We start from the raw sequence: 19,571 nt of genomic DNA on the forward strand, positions 1-19,571 counted from the left end.
GGGTCGTCGCTCGGGGTCGCGGCGGCGGCGGCCGCGGGCGGCGTCCGGGGTTTAGTTGCGGAGGGGTTCGGGCGCCGCATTCTCGGTCTGGGGCGCGGCCCTCCCCCCGCCGCGCACCCCCCCCCCCTCCTCCCTCCATCCCTTCCGGGGGGCCTCTCCCTCGGGTCCCTTCTCCTCCCCTTCCCCTCCCTCTTCTCCGGAGGCTTCTCCTTGCTACTTCCCCTCCGCCCTTCCGTACTCCGGGCTACTTTTTTCTTTCCCCTCCTACCCTCCCTCCTCCTCCCCCCCTCTCTCTCTTCCCTCCCTACTCCTCCCTTCATCTCTCTCCCTTCCCCGGGCGGGCTCCCTCCTCTCCCCTCCTCCTACCTACTCCGGGCTCCTTCTCCCCCTCCCCTTCGCATCTCCCCGGCTATCTTTCCCTACCTTCTCTCCTTCCTCCCTCCCACCTTCCTCTCATTATTCTCTCTTTTTTCCCCTCTACCCCTAACCTACTTCCCTCTGCCTCCCCCCCCTACCCCCCTCTTCTTCTCTCCTCTCGTCCCTCTCCTTCCTCCCCCCTCCTTCCCTTCCTTTCCCTTTCTCGCTGGGCTCTTCGGCGCCGGAGATCCTGCTCTCCGTGATCGAGGTGTGCGGACACGGGTTCCAGGCGGGGGAGATGGGCCCCGGCACCATTGTGGGCTCGGCCGCCTTCAACATGTTTGTGATCGTGGCGGTGTGCGTGTGGGTGATCCCTGAGGGGGAGGTGCGTCGGATCAAACACCTCCGAGTGTTCTTCATCACCGCCAGCTGGAGCATCTTCGCCTACATCTGGCTGTACCTCATCCTCGTTAGGGAGCCGGACAGTCCCTCTCTTGCCGTAGTTCGCTCCCCCTTGCTCCTCGAGCATCGACTCCTTTCTCTGTTCCCCTCTCAAGAATATCCTCCCCCCCTCTTCCTGAGGGAGAGATCGAGTCTTCCACCCTCTCCAGATCCCTGTCCCCTTCTTCCTAGCCGAAGTCCTCCTACTACTCCCCTCCCGCTCTCTCTTGTGTGTCCTTCTGAGTCCCCCCTCTCCCCTCTTTCCCCCCTTAACCCCTCTCCCTCTCTCTCCTCCTAACCACCTCCCGGCCCTCTCCCCTCTCTGTACTACCCTCCTCCCCTTTCTCCTTGTTACTCCTCCTCTCCTCACTTCTTCCCCTCCCCCGCCCTTCCTCGCCTCTAGCCCCCTCCTCTCTCCCCCCCCCCGTTCCCCCCCCCGCCTCTCCTCTTCCTCCCTTTCTTTCTTCCTCCTCCCCCCTCCTCTTCCCCCCTCTCTCCTACCTCCTCCCCCTTCCCTCCTTCTCCCTCCCTACCCCCCCCCTCCCCCTCCTCCCTCATCTTCCCTCCTCCCTCCTCCCTCTCTCCTCTATCCATACCTCCTGTACCTCCTCCTCCCTACATCCTCTCTCCTCTTCTGCTCCCCTCTCTGCTCTCCTCTCCTCTCTCCTCTCCTCCTCCTCTCCTCCTCCCCTCTCCTCTCTAGATCTCTCTATCTCCTACCTTCTGTGTCCCCTCTCCTCATCTCCTCCTCCCTCTCTCTCTCTCCTCTCCCATCCTCTCCTCTCCTCTCCTCCTCTCCACTCCTCTCCACTCCTCTCCTCTCACTTTTAGGGTTAGAGAAGGCTCTCTCTCTCCTCCTCTCCTCTCTCTCTCCTCTCTCTTCTCTCTTCTCTCCTCTCTTTCCTCTCTCCTCTCCCTCTCTCCTCTTCCTCTCTCCTCTTCCTCTCTCTCCTCTCTCCCTCTCCACTCTCCTCTCCTGTCTCCCTCTCCTCTCGATATGAGGGAGTAGGGGGAGAGGGAGTGGAGAGAGGTGAGGAGAGGGGGGAGGGAGAGTGCGGAGGGAGGAGGGTAAGAGGTGGAGGTGGGGAGAGGTGAGTTAGAGGAGAGGGGGAGGGGGCGAGAGGGAGGATTAGAGGGAGGAGGGAGGAGAGAGGCGAGAGGAGGCAAGAGGAGAGAAGAGGGAGGGGAGCAGGAGGAGGGAGAGGGGAGCGATGAGGAGGAGGGGGGAGAGGAGGAGGAGTTGCTAGGGGGGGGAGAAGGGGTAGGGCGTGGAGATGAGAAGGAGCGGGGGGAGAGGAGTTGATAGTGATGAGAGGCGTTTGTAGTGCAGGATGAGTGTCCATCCCTTGTTCTTTTATTCGGGAGGAAGAGGAGTGTTTAGAAAAAAGCAAGACCCTAGAATATACATAGAAGGTCACACGTTGACACGCAAACCGGACCAATCTAGATTGACTGTCTGCTTGACGAAAGATATGTAATGTTCGTGTTTGTTGAACTCTTCGCATGTTGGTTGGATACGTCTGGTGTGTTCTAGATGGGCTGGTGGTGGAGACGGAGGGGGGGACGAGCCCCAAGGGCGTCGAGATGATGATGGACGGGAAGCTGGGGGCTGCAGGGGAAGGAGTGGCCGCGGAGAGGGGACGAGGGGGGGTCGAGGGGAACAATGTGGTGCAGATATCCGCAGCTGGCCTGGAGGCCAAGAGAGAACTGGAGGAGAACCGCAAAGAGGTGAGGAGAGAGAGGGAGAGTGTGTGTGTGTTTAACAGTGGTCCTCTCTCTCCTCTCTCCTCTCCCCTCTCACTCTTTCCTCTCCTCTCACTCTCTCCTCTCTCCTCTCTCCTCTCTCCTCTCCTCTCCTCGCTCCCCTCCTCCTCTCTCCCTCTCCTCCTCCCTCCTCTCCCTCTCCTCTCCCCTTCTCCTCCTCTCCCTCTCCTCCTCTCTCTCCCCTCCGAGAGCGGGCGCGAGCGGGGAGGCGGGAGAGGGGGGAGGTGAGAGAGGAGTAGTGAGGAGCGGGGAGAGGGAGGGTAGAGAGCGTGAGAGAGCGAGGGAGTAGAGGGTAGGAGGGAGAGCTGGGAGGGAGGAGTAGAGGAGAAGAAAGAGGGAGAGGTGAGGCGAGAAGGGTAGAGAGGGCGTAGGTCAGTTGCGGGTTAGAGGTGTAGCAGGTTCGAGAGAAGAGGAGAGGGGAGGTAGAGAGGGGGGCGAGCAGTCGTAGAGAGAGTGATTTAGAGCGTTAGAGGCAGAGCTATAGGAGTGAGGGGGGGGAGGGTGAGCGAGAGAGAGAGGGGGAGGAGAGTAGAGAATCGGAGATCTATAAAGAGGCGTGAGGCGCGAGGGAGAGGGAGTTAGAGAGGAGAGTGGCGGTAGAGAGGGAGTAGGGAGATTAGAGGTGTAGAGGGTCCTCTGCAGAGGAGATGAGGGTAGTAGCGGAGCGAAGGGAGAGTTCGGGAGCGCTAGAATTTCCTAGGAGTCTCCACTTCGAGGAGAGTTTCTTTTGGGACTAGCCTGGGCACCAGAAGCGGAGCGCTTATGGTCTCGGTCCGCGACCAGGTAGTCGTCGGCTTCTCGGTCGGCTCGCAAGATAGAGAGTAGGTCAAGAGGGGGAGCGAGGAGAGAGAGGAGGGAGAGTGAGAGAGGGAGATTTTTAGATTTTTATAGAGAAGAGAGGGGTGAGGAGAGAGGTGTTACGTAGAGGGAGAGTTTTTTTGAGAGTGTAGCGGAGCGAGTAGAGCTATGAGAGCGGGGGGAGAGAGGAGGAAGGGGGTAGGGAGAGTAGAGCCGTATGAATGAAAGGAGCTACGTCGAGAGGGAGAGGCGCTATTAGAGAGTAGGTTTGAGTCGAGAGCGGAGTCGCGAGAGCGCAGTCTTTTAGGAGGGGGGCTGTCCGCTCTTGAGGGGCGGAGAGAGAGCAAATAGTCACGAGGTAGGGGGTTTTTGAGCCGGTTATCGCCGAGGTAGAGAGAGGGCGTCAGAGATGCGCATTGCCCAGATGCAGACGTGGGAGGGCCCGACTCCCCCCCCTGCAGCCTCATCTCCTTCGAGCACCCGCACTACCAGTGTGTGGAGAACTGCGGCCGGCTGGCGCTGGCTGTGGTGTGCCACGGAGGGGAGGGGCTCAACACTTTCTACGTGGACTACAGGACCGAGGACGGGTCGGCCCGGCGAGGTCACGTGAGATTAGGCGGGGCGGTGAGCGGACGCATGTCGTAGAGAAGTCGCGAGAAAAGGAGCGAGGCTCTTGGGGGCGAGATGGAGGATCTGTCTCACTCTCCCTCTCTCTGAATCTCTCCCTCCATCTCTCTCCTTTCCCTCCCTTTCCATCTCTCTCTCCCTCCCTCCATCTCTCCTCTCTCTCCTCCCTCTCTCCCTAGCAGACTCTCTGAGTAGAGAGAGAGGAGGTCCTCGAGAGAGAGCGAGCGGGGGAGGGCGAGGGGGGAGAGGAGTTACTCTTTCTCTCTTTCTCTCTCTCCCTCCCTCTCTCCCCTCTCTCTCGACCCCCCCCCCGTCACAGGTGGGGATCATCGATGACGAAGTCTTTGAAGAGGATGAGCACTTCTCTGTGCGGCTGCTGAACCTGCGCGTGGGCGACGCTGAGGGCATGTTCGAGAGCGACCCCCCCCCCTCGCAGCCCCCCCGCGCACGCCTGGTCGAGCCCCTCCTCGCCACCGTCACCATCCTGGACGACGACCATGGCGGCATCTTCGGCTTCGCGCTGCGGGGGGCCGCGAGGGTCCCGGAGAGCGCTGGGACCCTGGAGGTGACGGTACAGCGCAGCGCTGGAGCCAGGGGGACCGTCATCCTGCCCTACCACACCGAGGACGGGACCGCCAAGGGGGGCGGTGTGGACTACGAGGACGCGAGGGGGGAGCTGGAGTTCAGCAACAACGAGACGCTGTGAGGGGGGGGGAGAGGGGAGAGGGAGTGTGACTCAGTGTGTGCGTGTGTTTCATTGTGAGTTTCTCCGTGTGTGTGTGTGTCAGTGTTTGGGTTGGTTTTGTGCTGGCTGGGTGGGTGTGTGTGCGTGTGTCAGTGTTGGGTGGTTTTGTGATCGGAATGGGTGGCGTGTGTGTGGGTCAGTCGTTTGGTGGTTTATGTGATGGCTGGCGGGGTGTGTGTGTGTGTGTTTGGGTTGGTTTTGTGCTGGCTGGGTGTGTGTGTGTGTGTCAGTGTTTGGGTTGGTTTTGTGCTGGCTGGGTGTGTGTGTGTGTGTCAGTGTTTGGGTTGGTTTTGTGCTGGCTGGGTGTGTGTGTGTGTGTCAGTGTTTGGGTTGGTTTTGTGCTGGCTGGGTGTGTGTGTGTGTGTCAGTGTTTGGGTTGGTTTTGTGCTGGCTGGGTGTGTGTGTGTGTGTCAGTGTTTGGGTTGGTTTTGTGCTGGCTGGGTGGGTGTGTGTGTGTCAGTGTTTGGGTTGGTTTTGTGCTGGCTGGGTGTGTGTGTGTGTGTCAGTGTTTGGGTTGGTTTTGTGGAGGCTGCGGTGGGTGTGGGTGGTGTAAGTGTTGGGTTGGCTTTGTGCCTGTGGGGGGTTGGGTGTGCAGTGTGGGGTGTGTGTGTTTGTGTGCGTGGGTGTGTGTGTGTGTGTCAGTGTTTGGGTTGGTTTTGTGCTGGCTGGGTGTGTGTGTGTGTGTCAGTGTTTGGGTTGGTTTTGTGCTGGCTGGGTGGGTGTGTGTGTGTCAGTGTTTGGGTTGGTCTTGGGTGTGGCCGGGTGTGTGTGTGTGTGTGTGTCAGTGTTTGGGTTGGTTTTGTGCTGGCTGGGTGGGTGTGTGTGTGTCAGTGTTTGGGTTGGTTTTGTGCTGGCTGGGTGGGTGTGTGTCAGTGTTTGGGTTGGTTTTGTGCTGGCTGTGTGTGTGTGTGTGTGTCAGTCACTGTGTGTGTGTGTGTGTGTGTGGCTGGGTGGGTGTGTGTGTGTGTGTGTGTTTTTGTGTGTGTTTGTGTGTGTGTTTGGGGGTGTGTGTGTTTGTGTGTGTCAGTGTTTGTGTGTGTGTTTGTGTGTGGGTGGGTGTGTGTGTGTCAGTGTTTGGGTTGGTTTTGTGCTGGCTGGGTGGGTGTGTGTGTGTCAGTGTTTGGGTTGGTTTTGTGCTGGCTGGGTGGGTGTGTGTGTGTGTCAGTGTTTGGGTTGGTTTTGTGCTGGCTGGGTGGGTGTGTGTGTGTCAGTGTGTCAGTGGGTGGGTGTGTTTGTGGTGGATGGGTGTGTGTGTGTGTTGTCAGTGTTTGGTTGGTTTCGCTCGGCTGCTCTTGCTGGTCATCGCTGAACCCATCCGCTCAGTGTCTCTTGGCAGGTCTGTCATGGCCCTGTCAATTTTCTCACACAGGCTGTCAGACCAGCGTTGACAGATGTGAGACGAGGGAGGGTGAGGACTGGGAGGAGAGAGGAAAGAGGAGAGGGAAAGTGATATGGAGGGAGAGTGGGGGAGAGGAAGAAAGGGAAAGCAATAGAGAGAGAGTGTGAAAGAGAGAAAAGGAGAGAGGGAGGGAGGGAGATAGGCATGTCTGACAGCTCTGGAGAGCCAGAGAGTGTGTTGTGTCTGTGTGAATTATTCAAAGCATTGCTGCTGAATTATTGAAGCTCGTAGACTTTGATGTGATTTTGAATGGAAGGAAGGCTATAGATTGATCAATTCATTAAGTCTGTGCAGATTGATCAGTTCATTCATTTATTTGTTTAGGTTTTACAAATACACAGCTGGGCACAGGGCTTAGACACTTGATGAGTATGAGTACGTTTACCATTGAATTTACACTGAAGACACTGAGAAAGACTTCTAGTGGAAGTGGGGTATGGTTGGGGTTGAGGATATGGTTAGGCTCAGGGTCAGGGTTGGGGGTATGGTCAGGGTTGGGGTATGGTTGGGGTTGAGGATATGGTTAGGCTCAGAGTCAGGGTTGGGGGTATGGTCAGGGTTGGGGTATGGTTGGGGTTGAGGATATGGTTAGGCTCAGGGTCAGGGTTGGGGGTATGGTCAGGGTTGGGGTATGGTTGGGGTTGAGGATATGGTTAGGCTCAGGGTCAGGGTTGGGGGTATGGTCAGGGTTGGGGTATGGTTGGGGTTGAGGATATGGTTAGGCTCAGGGTCAGGGTTGGGGGTATGGTCAGGGTTGGGGTATGGTTGGGGTTGAGGATATGGTTAGGCTCAGGGTCAGGGGTGGGGGTATGGTCGGGCGTTGGGGTTAGGTTGGGGTGAGGATATGGTTAGGGTCAGGGTCAGGGTTGGGGGTATGGTCAGGGTTGGGGTATGGTTGGGGTTGAGGATATGGTTAGGCTCAGGGTCAGGGTTGGGGGTATGGTCAGGGTTGGGGTATGGTTGGGGTTGAGGATATGGTTAGGCTCAGGGTCAAGGTTGGGGGTATGGTCAGGGTTGGGGTATGGTTGGGGTTGAGGATATGGTTAGGCTCAGGGTCAGGGTTGGGGGTATGGTCAGGGTTGGGGTATGGTTGGGGTTGAGGATATGGTTAGGCTCAGGGTCAGGGTTGGGGGTATGGTCAGGGTTGGGGTATGGTTGGGGTTGAGGATATGGTTAGGCTCAGGGTCAGGGTTGGGGGTATGGTCAGGGTTGGGGTATGGTTGGGGTTGAGGATATGGTTAGGGTCAGGGTCAGGGTTGGGGTCAGGGTCAGGGTTAGGGAGTATGTTTGGGGGGAGGATATGGTGAGGGTCAGGGGCAGGGTTCGGGTATGGTCAGTGGGTGTTTCCTCACTGCAGCTTTCTCCCAGTCAAGACCTGCAGATCCATACTCGCTGGGATGACGAGGAGTATGAGAAGCATGAGAAACTTTTCATTGTCCGGAGGAGCACTGGCGAAGAGGGGATCTCGGGAGGGGGGGGAGCGTAGGGGAGGGAGCTGGAACCAGGTAGCAGAGTGGAGGGGAGGGGAGGGGCGTGAAAGGGGTTAGTGTTGTAACTGGGGTGGAGTGGGGTTGAGTTTGTGTCATTTGTCTCTGTCTGTGTGTGTGTCTTCTCTGTGTCTGTGTAAGCAGGTATTGGTATGTCACCACACTCTTTATCTATCTATCTCTCTCTCTCTCTCTCTCTCTCTCTCTCTCTTCATCTCTCTCTCTCTTCGTCCCCTATCTCTCCCTCTCTCTCTCCAAAGTCTCTCCTGCTGAACAAAGGTAGCCTTCAAAAACAACAACACCCAGCCATTATTAGAGTTAGTAACACTTCAATGGCCCCTCCCTAAAGGAGCGCTTGACCTTTGAAATCATTCTCCACCGCTGGTTGCTTATTAAGGAGCATGAACTCCCTTTTAAAGACCCTAGTGCAATGCTTGACCCGCTCCTTCCCCCAGGACCCGAGCAGGCCTCTGTCAGGGGCCAGCAGGGAGGATGCAGCAGGATTGCAGACCTGGGGGAAAACACGGTGTGGGGGAGAAAAGCCAAACTGAGGTGATCATCGAGGGCCTATGAGTCAAGGTGATGGCATGGGAGGACTGGGAGAGGGTTGGGAGGATTGGGAGAGGTTGATGGGACTGGGGGTGGAAGGATGGGAGAGGGGGTAGTAGGATTGGGAAGGCGGGTGTGGAAGGGAAGGATTGGGGTAGCTTGAAAGAGGAAGAAGGGATAATGTTGTTGTTGTTGTTGTTGTTGTTGTTGTTGTTGTTGTTGTTGTTGTTGTTGTTACTATTATTATTATCATGTTGGGTTCGTGACCCCTCTGTGCTCATGTCAGATCCGTGCCGCCATGACGCCTAATGGCCCTCTATGTCCGGTAGGACTGTGTGTGTGCGTGGGATGTGTTTGTGAGATTGAGTTGCGGTGTGTGTGTGTGTGTGTGTGTAAGTGTGTTTGTGTGTGTGTGTCTGTGTATGTGTGAGTGTGTGTGTGTGTGTGCATTGTGCGTTGTGTGTGTGTGTGTGTGAGTGTGTTTGTTGTGTAAATAAAGTACGTGACACTAACAAACAAACGACACCCACCACCCAACGCCACACACAACGTTCGTGACACTAACACACAACAACCACACCCACGGCACACACAACGGCGTGACACTTGCTGTGGGTGTGGGTGCGTGTGTGTGTTGCACTGTGATTGTGTGTTGGTGTGGGTGCGTGTGTGTTGCACTGTGATTGTGGATTGCTGTGGGTGTGGGTGCCTGTGTGTGCATTGCACTGTGATTGTGTGTTGCTGCTTGTGTGTGTGTTGCACTGTGATTGCGTGTTGCTGCGTGTGTGTGTGTGTGTTGCACTGTGATTGTGTGTTGCTGCGTGTGTGTGTTTGTGTTGCACTGTGATTGTGTGTTGCTGCGTTTGTGTGTGTGCGTTGCATTGTGATTGTGGGTTGCTGTGGGCGTGGGTGCCTGTGTGTATTGCACTGTGATTGTGTGTTGCTGTGGGCGTGGGTGCGTGTGTGTGTTGCACTGTGATTGTGGGTGTGTTTTCCTTTTGTGTCATTGGCTTTATTTTAATGGAAAAACACCCACAGTAGCCCTGGTGTGTGATTGGCTTCTCGCCCGTCTCTCTCCTCTGTGATTGGTAGAGCACCGTGGACAAGCTGATTAAGAAGACGAACCTCGCGCTGGTGATCGGGACTCACTCCTGGAGGGAGCAGTTCAAAGAGGCCGTGACCGTCCTCTCAGGTGACCTACAGACAGGAAGGGGGGGGGGGCAGTGTGGGCAGCATGGAAGAGAAAGAGGGGGGTTCTGGTCATTCACACACAGGGGGGTCTGGTCATTCACACACACGGGGGGGGGCGTGGGGGTTGTTGTGGGGGTCTCTTCCGATCCCATCGGTTCTCTGCTATGTGTTTCTCCTCTTATCTCTATCCACTCCTGTGATTTCGTGTCTTTCCGTTTCTTCAAACCCATTCTATCTCTTTTCTTTTCCTCTTTCTAGGTTTTTGTTTTTCTTTCTCTTCTTTTCTTCTTCGTCTTTTCTCTTTCGTGATGTTGTGTTATAGTGGTGGTGGGTTGGTTGTTGGTGGTGTAATATTGTTTTTGTCCTTTGTTTGTGTGGTGAGTGTGTTTTTGTGTCATAGTATTTGTCTTATGAGGTGGGTGGTGATGGATGATTCCCTGGTGTGTTTTGTTGTTGGTTTTCTTTTGTGTTCCCTCTCTTTTCCCTTTCTTTAGTCTGCTCGTCTCTGTGCTGTCGTGATGCTACCTGTGTCGGCGATGTCGTCGTCGTTGCTCTAGGTCTTGTCTGGTCCCTGTGGTGGTTGTTCTTGTGCTTTCATTCACATGCTCACAGGCGTCACATGTCATGACGCTTTGCTAAACTACGTAGTGCAGCGCGCGTGAGCCCCTTCACGCGGGCTGTCTCACATTAGCGCAAGTGGTGGTGACAGTGTGATGCACACAGCTATTAAACCATATCGCTCTTCTCTCTCCGCTCTCTCTCTATCTATCTGATCTCTCACTCTATCTCTGTTTCACTTTTCACACTTACCCATTGTCGCTCATTCACCAAATTACACCCCTATCGCGTCCCGAGACAATGGATAATTCCGTCTGCTATTGTTAGCAGTATGTGATATCAACACCTTTGACTTCTCCACATCCGTCGGTCCCATCAAATCACTATTAAAAGCATTCAATGACTATCCTCTCCACTCAAACCCAATCTTCTTCTCTCCCCTCCTATTCCCCTCACTCCGTTACCTATACTCTTCCCTCACTCACCTCCATTCCTCTACCCTCCCTTTACTCTGCCTCATGCCCCACCTCTCCTCTCCTACCCTTCTCCTATCCTTCACTCCCTCTCCATTCTTCTCCCCGCCTTACTCTCCCCTCCACTACCCTCCATCCCTATTACCCTCTCCCCTCCCCCCTCAGGTAACGGTAATGATGATGACGAGGATGATGAGGAGGGTGGTGCGGGGGGGTCTCGTGAGGAGAAACTGCCCTCCTGCTTTGACTACGCGATGCACTTCCTCACGGTGTTCTGGAAGGTGCTGTTCGCCTGCGTGCCCCCCACGGGGTACTGGAGCGGCTGGGCCTGCTTCCTGGTGTGCATCTCCGTCATCGGGGTGCTGACGGCGCTCATCGGAGACCTGGCCTCGCACTTCGGCTGCACCGTGGGGCTCAAGGACGCCGTCACCGCCGTGGTGTTCGTGGCGCTGGGGACCTCTGTGCCGGGTGAGAGAGGAGAGAGAGAGAGGGGAGACTGGCCGCGGTGAGAGAGGGAGGGAGAGGGAGGAGGGTGGGGGAGGGAGAAGAAAAAGAGGAAGAGAAGTATGAAGAGAGATCTCTTGCGCTCTTTACCTTGTACCGTAATGGACCATATTATGTCCTCTTCACTCTCTACCCTCCTCTCTCCCCTCCCTCTCTCTTCTACCCCCTCTCTCTCTTCCCTTCCTCTCTCCCCTCTCTCTCCCCTCTCTCCCCTCTCTCCTCTCTCCCCTCTCTCTCTCCTCTCTTCTCTCCCCTCTCTCTCTCTCTCTCCTCTCTCCCCTCTCTCTGTCCCCCCTCTCCCCTCTCAGACACCTTTGCCAGTAAGGTGGCTGCGATGCAGGACCAGCACGCGGACGCCTCGATCGGGAACGTGACAGGCAGCAACGCGGTCAACGTGTTCCTGGGGATTGGCGTGGCCTGGACCGTGGCGGCCATCTACTGGGCAGCGCAGGGGCGGGAGTTCCAGGTGGAGCCGGGCTCCCTCGCCTTCTCCGTCACGCTGTACACTGTGCTGGCCTTCGTGGCCATGGGCGTGCTGATGATGAGGAGGGGCCCCTCGGTCGGGGGGGAGCTGGGGGGGCCGCGCCCCGCCCGCATCCTCACTTGCGCGCTGTACTTCGGACTCTGGCTCCTCTACATCCTCTTCTCCAGCCTGGAGGCTTACTGCCACGTCAAGGGATTCTAGCAGGGGGGAGGAGAGAGAGGGACTTCAGCAGAGCGTCTGGGGTTGCTGGGGGTCCTTCTCCCTGAGAACAAACTTCCAGCGCCCCTTCCTTCAGCAAAGCACCCCGCCCACTGTCCCTCCATTCAATATCACTGATGAAGGCACTGGAGCCCAAACGCTGCTCTGCTTGACTCAGTTTAGTTTCAATAACACTGATGAAGGCACTAGAGCCCAAACGCTGGTCTGCTTGACTCAGTTTAGTTTCAATAACACTGATGAAGGCACTAGAGCCCAAACGCTGGTCTGCTTGACTCAGTTTAGTTTCAATAACACTGATGAAGGCACTAGAGAAAGAGCCTCTTTTTTGTGTCAGTGTGAATTAAGGTTAATGATGAATAGATTTAAAAAAACGATTGATTAATTACTCTCGTCTACCTGAGTGCAATATTAAAAAAAAACAAATCTTGAATAAAGTCTGACAAACGGAGCTGGCAGATGTGTTCAGTGTTTATAACTTGAACTAGCGCTGGCATTGCAGCAGTTGTACACTGAACAGTATTGTGCTGATATGTTGTTTTACCTGGAATTGTCTTTGTGCAATGTTAGGATCACTAGCAAACCCAAGAATAAATGCGATGATTCACTGATCAATAGGAAATGTCAAGATTAAACCCCTTCTGTGTAAAAGTGTAGATTCTTCCTGCCTGTCTGCCTGCCTGTCTGTCTGTCTTCCTGCCTGCCTGCCTGCTTGAGTTGTCCCAGTGGTTGAATGCTTGCTATACTGGTTATAACGGTCTGCGCTTCTTTTGCACCAGTCTCAGCACTGGTTAATCACTGTCTTGCTGTGGATGCATAGCTGTGAGTTTTAAAGCCGTCTGAGGCAGCCCAGCTTTCTATAGCGTGCGCCGAATCTGCAGCTGGGCTATTTCGATTCATATTCACGTATGTGCGGGGATCAGCTGCCTCAGTCTAGCGCTTCGGGAAGCTGGAGGGTTCATTTGTGCGTCGTTCTTCTAGGAAACCACTAGATGGCGGCATTTGCTTTTTTGTATTATATATATATATATAAACAAACTGTATTAACTGGTATTTTAGAAGAGTACTATGCTGGGAGGACGGGGAAATTGTTCTGTAAACAGTATTTTCTGTAAAATAAAACAAACAAACGCAGCCTCCTTTATCATCTCTCTCCTTCTCTCCTCCAGGTCTTGGGTTTGTTAACCCCCCCCCACCCCCCCCCCCCCCCCCCCCCCCCCCCTCTCCCCCCCTCTCTCTCTCTCTATCTCTCTATGAAGAAGCTAGCACGACGTCTCCTGTAACCGGACAAACAGATATATACTAAGAATGACTTTACTGAATATAGTTTATTTATTTTTATTGTGTCTCTGTGTTGTTTTTGCATCTTCACCCGGGGTTTGAGGGCTATAAAAACATCGATAAAACACAAAAAAGCATAGGTAAGCATAGGGAAGCATTGTAAAGCACAGAGAAGGTCTGGTAAAGCACAGAGAGGGCTGGTAAAGCAAAACCCCCTTGTTACGGCATTGTAAAGCACAGAGAGGTCTGGTAAAGCATAGGGAAGCATTGTAAAGCACAGAGAGGTCTGGTAAAGCATAGGGAAGCATTGTAAAGCACAGAGAGGTCTGGTAAAGCATAGGGAAGCATTGTAAAGCACAGAGAGGTCTGGTAAAGCACAGGGAAACATTGTAAAGCACAGAGAGGTCTGGTAAAGCATAGGAAAGCATTGTAAAGCACAGAGAGGTCTGGTAAAGCATAGGGAAGCATTGTAAAGCACAGAGAGGTCTGGTAAAGCACAGGGAAGCATTGTAAAGCACAGAGAGGTCTGGTAAAGCATAGGGAAGCATTGTAAAGCACAGAGAGGTCTGGTAAAGCATAGGGAAGAATACCGTGGAATAGGGGAGTGTTGAAAACGGTATTAACCCCTGAAGGTACAGAAACCTTTTTCGTGAACCTCGTGGCAAGAAAATAAGAAAGTTAGCGTCGTTTTTATTAGCAGGACACACACACACCGGCAGCCTTGCCCCAAAGGGTGCAAACCGTCCACCTTTCTCTGAGAGTCTGCTGCAGACCGCCCCCCCGAGGAAAAAAAAAAATCCAATTGTAAACGCAAACAGTGAGGGCGTTGGAGTGCTCAGTGATTAGTGGATTTATTAAGAGACACAGAAACGCAACTCCGGATAAGCCCAAAGCGAAGCAGCAGGAGAGCGCTGGTGCCGACTGTAGCAGCTTTATGCAATCAACCGGCGTATGCAGTTATCAGCACACAGCGTGACGCAATTAATCGCTTTACCGGATAACTGAATACAACTGTGAAGCACACTTCTTAAAAACGTCTGCTCTCCTGCATGGACGTTTCTACAGGAAATGTGCTTCACGGTTTTAACGGTAACAGCATTATGCCGTTATCATGTATGCAATTAAGCGCAATGCGCTGTACACGTGTGCAATTCCAGAACCTTCTAGTAATAATGGAGACATTCTACATATATAGAAATCTTTTTTTTCATTATTCAGAATTGTTGGAATCACACAGGGCGAAGCAAGCCACACACACTGGCGGAGTGGGGGCGCGAACCCGGGACCTCCCGCACTAAAGCATAGCGCCCATACCGCTGTACAAAAGAGCCGGATCCTCGATTACGTCACCTAGCAGCCCTGCTGCCAAACTCAATGCATTTCTTTTGCAGCTAGTATTAGACCCCGTCCTGTGTGTCCCACTCTCGTTGTTTGCAGCACAGACTGTGTGTGGTTCTGGGGGCTGTAATGCCAGCTGCACCACAAGTGGTCTTGCACCCGGCAATCCAAGCCAATCTAACGACCTGCCGGGATTCTGCACAACCCGGCGGCCGACATGATGTCATAGCGCATCCGCCATCTTAGTGAAGGAAGACCTGGCGCAAATGTTTTTCTGAACTTAAAAATAAAACATTTTAAAAATCTTCTAAAATTAAAACTGTATTTAAAACTTCTCGATCTGGCCGCGGTGACAGCGCAGATCTGTTTGGCACACCCATTACGTCACAGTGGCGGATCCCGGATCGGATCTCTTCGTACAACATCGGCCCCGGGTGGGCGTTCTAGTCCACGCCCCTGCCGTGCTCTGATTGGTCATTTTTTCAAAAATTTGCATACGATGTGGTGAATGGTTGGACAGAACGCAAACCCGCCTCTCTCGGCCTAACACTCGATAAACAAGCCGCGGTGTCTCCTGAGCGGCCGGCCGGGTGCTGTCGCCTCGACTGCGGCGGTTTGTGTTTTTAAGCGAGGGCAGCACCGCCGGCGATCATGGCAGGGACGTGCCCCTTCGTGGAGGACAGTTTCAGCCGCTTTTCCTCGCAGAGCAACATCTACGGGCTGTGCGCGGCGGGGGGACGGGACATGCTCGCCGCCACTCTCAAAGGCAAAGTCATGTGCTTCAGATACCAGGACCTCCGGCAGAAAATCCGCCCGGTTGCCAAGGAGGTTCAGTTCACCTACATCCCGGGTAACTGCAAACGCGTTCAGCAGTAGCGGGTTATATCAGTCAGTGGACCTCGGGAGTGTTAATGAGAGCTTTCCACTGGGGCTGCTCCCAGTGCATTTATCAGCAGCACATTGTATTTAGAGAGAGGGCTGGACGCGGTGTATGCAATTGAATTCAGGCATGCGTTTGTTGTACAGCTGCGGGCACAAGTTTTGCTCCCCCCCTCCCCTGGACTTTATGGATGTAATTTAGTAGCTTCTTTGATAACATGATGTTAAATAATAAAGTACTTTTTTATATATATATGAGATATTGTTAATAGCTGGGGAAATATATATGTATGTGTGTGTGTTTGTAATTGTTCCTTGAATGAAAGGGTTCATTTTTGGTTTTTTGTCTTCTGTTCGTTACGCAGTGGACGCAGAGATCGTTTCCATCGACGCGTTTCACAAATCTCCCCCCAAGCGAGGGCTGGTTGTGGGCATCACTTTTATCAAGGTAAGGGATTCAGTCAATCAATCAATCAATCCATCAGTCAATCACGACCTTTTATTTATCCGGATCAGGCTGATATTCGTGGACCTGCGCTGGAAATGTCGTTGGCTTTCGTCGCCCACAGGAGTTAAATAAAGATTCTGTAGCAGTTTGCAAATGTTTACAGATTAGCAATGTGTCTGTGTGTGTGTCTGCAGGACTCTGGTGACAAGGCCAGCCATTTCCTCAATATCTACTGTGACTATGAACCCGGGTCCGAATACAACCTGGACTCCATTGCACGTGAGTCCCGGCTCAGTTCACAGCTGCTTGACCGCTGGCCGGCCATCTGTACAGTCCACTCTCTTGCCTCTTTGTAGCGTGATGTTTGCAAAGAAATCAAACCTTTTTTTTAAAGCTTGCTTCGTATCGCCTCTTTCTGTCCTAATCTCGTGTTTTCTCTCGTCCCAACCCCGGTCCCACCCCCCCCCAGAGAGCTGTTTGAATCTGGAGCTTCAGTTCACCCCTTTTCAGCTCTATCATGCAGAGTGAGTACAAAACCAATTAAAAATAAAATCTGTACACAGAGAGGAACAAAATAAGAATCCTATTGCACAGCAGTGTGATCCAGTCCAGGTTTTACTACCAGCTTGATCAGCCCCAGTGTGTCTAGGCAACAAGCTCAGGTGTGTCTTATTATTAAACTCCTAGTGAAAGCAGGACTGGATCACACTGCTGTGCAGCGGGAGTCTGATTATTAAACTCCTAGTGAAAGCAGGACTGGATCACTCTGCTGTACAGCGGGAGTCTGATTTTTTTATTTTTATTTTTTTTTATTTTAAATTTAATACATTTCTTCTTGTTTGTCCAGAGTTCAACGTGGAGGGGAAATTGAAACTGTGTTCTTGCTGAGTGGACATGATCAGAGGATTCACCTGTACAAAGAGGTGAGGAGAGAGGAGAGGAGAGAGGAGAGGAGAGGAGAGGAGAGGAGATGTTGACTGGACAGCAAAGGAGATCTTACGAAGCGACGTTGGTCAAACTGCTCGTCGGCCACCTCTCAGACAAGGGTCTTAACGTCTTCTGGACGGGTCGTTCAGAGTAGAGAAAGAGAGAGAGAGAGAGAGAGAGAGAGAGAGGAGAGGAGGAGACTCACTACCTACACAGATGATGGTGTATATCTGTTCTTTGTCTTTTATATTTTTCAATTCAAGTCATTGACACATGGCTACTGAATTACAAGCTTGCTGTGTCGCAGTGCCCTGTGCTAAGTTGTACCCCCCCCCCTGTCCCCTTCAGTGTCCTCTGGATGGACGTGGTCTCTGTCGCCGGCTCGTCCCGCAGGATCACTGCGTTCGGATGCCAGAGTGGCTGCGTGGGCGTGGCCCTCGTAGACCAGGAGAGACACGGTACCGTCACGCTGTCACTCACACTGTCACGCTGTCACTCACGCTGTCACTCACACTGTCACACTCATGTTTCTCCTCAGAGGTTCTGCAGAGCTGGCGGGTCCAGCAGGACGGTCCGATCTCCACCGTGCTGCTCTTCACCCTCCGAGAGCAGAACCAGACTGGACCCGGCTCGGGGGAGCCGCCCTTCAACCTGTTGGTCACCAGCACCATGGAGATGGCTGTGGTATACCGGTGAGAGTCCACACTGCTGCTGAAATCACTACTGTACTGCATTGCTCTGTGTTGTATTGAACTGAACTCTGTTGCTCTGCTTTGCTCTATATTGTAATGTGTTGCTGTGCACTGCACTGTATTTAATTGTATCGTCTCTCTGTCTGTCAGGGACGTGCTGTCCCGGGGGCTCCAGTCCCAGGCCCCGCTCCCAGGCAGCGAGCTTCACGACTCGGTGCTCTGCGCCCTCGTGACCGACCTGGACTTCGACGGGGAGCCAGAGGTGCTGCTGGGGACCTATGGACAGGTGAACGGGGGCAACAGTAACAACACAGTCAAGGCACTGGACCCCAAACGCTGCTCTGCTTGACTCAGTTCAGTTTCAATAACACTGGTGAAGGCACTAGAGCCCAAACGCTGGTCTGCTTGACTCAGTTTAGTTTCAGTAACACGAGGAAGGCACTAGAGCCCAAACGCTGCTCTGCTTGACTCAGTTCAGTTTCAATAACACGAGGAAGGCACTAGAGCCCAAACGCTGCTCTGCTTGACTCAGTTCAGTTTCAGTAACGCTGATGAAGGCACTAGAGCCCAAACGCTGCTCTGCTTGACTCAGTTTAGTTTCAATAACACGATGAAGGCACTAGAGCTCAAACGCTGGTCTGCTTGACTCGGTTTAGTTTCAGTAACACTGATGAAGTCTCACTAGTGGATTAAGCAGGTTTAGTCCACTTGTTAATCCTGACTGCAGCGTGCCAGATGATAATCACCACAGCTGGATCGGTCCGCCCGCCCGTCCTACCTTTGTACAGCACGTTTTAAAACAGACGTCTCCGTTATTCTCTGAAATGACGTCTGAGGATGATTGAAATGAAGAGTGAAGCATTTAGTCCGGTAAGGTTCGCTTTCCGATGTCAAGTCGCACGTAGCGCTTCCTGTTCAGTGCAAGGTACTGTCGACTCGCGTAACCCAGAGTCTCAAGCGAAAGGCATCGCTGCAGTGTAACAGAACACAGAACTATATACAAGATTTTAAATGATTGTATAAAATATTCTGAAGACTGGTTTTGTTTCATTCTTAAAAATATTGTAAAAACTGTAATAGTGCCACACAATAAGATAGGCCTATATTGAAATAATAATAATAATAATAATAATAATAATGCACGTTTGATGTATTCAGTTAAAATGAAGTGTGATCCGCTAGCATAGGGTGCTCACAAACAGACAAGTACAGTCCCGTCGATAATAGATTATGATAATGACTATGTAGAACATGTATGAGTTTGTCTTTGCACCTGTGAGCTTGCAGCCACACTTATTATGAGTCGGTCCTCATTGTTCAGACCAGCTAAACCACTTGCTGTCTGGGACGCTGCATTCAGGACTAACGTGGAGCAGAGCTGCAGGATTTGCTCGACCGCCTTCTTAATCCTCTGGATGCGGACTGAAGTCACTGGTGTGCTTGGAAGGTCTGATTGGACGTGGATGCTGTGTCTCCGCCCAGGTACTCCTCTGCTACAAGTTCCTGTTTCCTCAGGAGAGGGGGCGTGGCCTGGAGGAGCCAGGGGGGCAGTTCGAGCTGGTGTGGAGGCGGAGCTTCCAGAGCCCCCTGCTGTCAATCCGCTACGTGGACCTGACGTGTGACGGGCTGTGTGAGCTGGCGGTCTTATCACTGAAGGGTCTGCATGTGCTGCAGGTGAGAGAGGGAGGGGAGGGAGGGTGTATGTTTGTGTGACTGTTCGCTTGAGTCTTCTCCCACTCTGTGTGTGTGTGTGTGTGTGTGTGTGTGTGTGTGTGTCCCTGTATGTATGTTTGTTTATAATCTGTTATTGTGTGTCTCTCTCTCTCTCTCTCTACAGCACAGCCTCACTCACACGGCGGACATTGTCCTGCAGCGGCTTCGCCAGAGGGTGGCGCTGTTACACGAAGAGGAGAGAAAAAAGGAGGGAGAAGAGAAGACAGATGAGGAGGAGGAGGAGGAGGAGGGAGAGAAGGAGAGACTGTGAGGCGTGAGGCGTGAGGGGACCCTTCCTGACCTTACTGGAGAGGAGTCCGTTCAACCCGTCAGCGAGGGTCCGGTTCCGAGCAGCTGACTGACCTCAGAACTGTTGGGTCTTGAAGGATCCCAGTGATTCAGCATAGACAGCGAGGCTCAGCAGGGATGGGAATGAGACTCCTGCTGCACAGCAGTGTCTCCCAGTCCAGGTTTTACTACCAGCTTGATCAGCCCCAGTGTGTCTAGGCAACAAGCTCAGGTGTGTCTTATTATTAAACTCCTAGTGAAAGCAGGACTGGATCACACTGCTGTGCAGCGGGAGTCTGATTATTAAACTCCTAGTGAAAGCAGGACTGGATCACACTGCTGTGCAGCGGGAGTCTGATTATTAAACTCCTAGTGAAAGCAGGACTGGATCACACTGCTGTGCAACGGGAGT

At 53.2% G+C, this 19,571-nt stretch overlaps 1 protein-coding gene and 1 pseudogene across 1 annotated transcript; both read left to right on the top strand.

The window, feature by feature from the left end:
* The first annotated feature begins 577 nt into the window (after positions 1 to 577).
* LOC121304847 lies at positions 578 to 11,782 on the top strand (annotated as a pseudogene).
* A 2,954-nt stretch (positions 11,783 to 14,736) lies between these two features.
* Positions 14,737 to 19,321, top strand: kptn (kaptin (actin binding protein)). The gene is made up of 10 exons (XM_041236325.1): positions 14,737 to 15,062; positions 15,457 to 15,539; positions 15,734 to 15,818; positions 16,009 to 16,063; positions 16,387 to 16,462; positions 16,759 to 16,924; positions 17,005 to 17,158; positions 17,309 to 17,444; positions 18,641 to 18,832; positions 18,996 to 19,321. Exons 1-10 carry the CDS (start codon positions 14,864 to 14,866, stop codon positions 19,140 to 19,142), a joined length of 1,293 nt encoding a protein of 430 aa, XP_041092259.1. The 5' UTR covers positions 14,737 to 14,863; the 3' UTR covers positions 19,143 to 19,321.
* Positions 19,322 to 19,571: the final 250 nt, after the last annotated feature.

This window comes from Polyodon spathula, chromosome 40, assembly GCF_017654505.1.
Source record: "Polyodon spathula isolate WHYD16114869_AA chromosome 40, ASM1765450v1, whole genome shotgun sequence".
In the NCBI taxonomy this organism is placed as follows: domain Eukaryota; kingdom Metazoa; phylum Chordata; class Actinopteri; order Acipenseriformes; family Polyodontidae; genus Polyodon; species Polyodon spathula.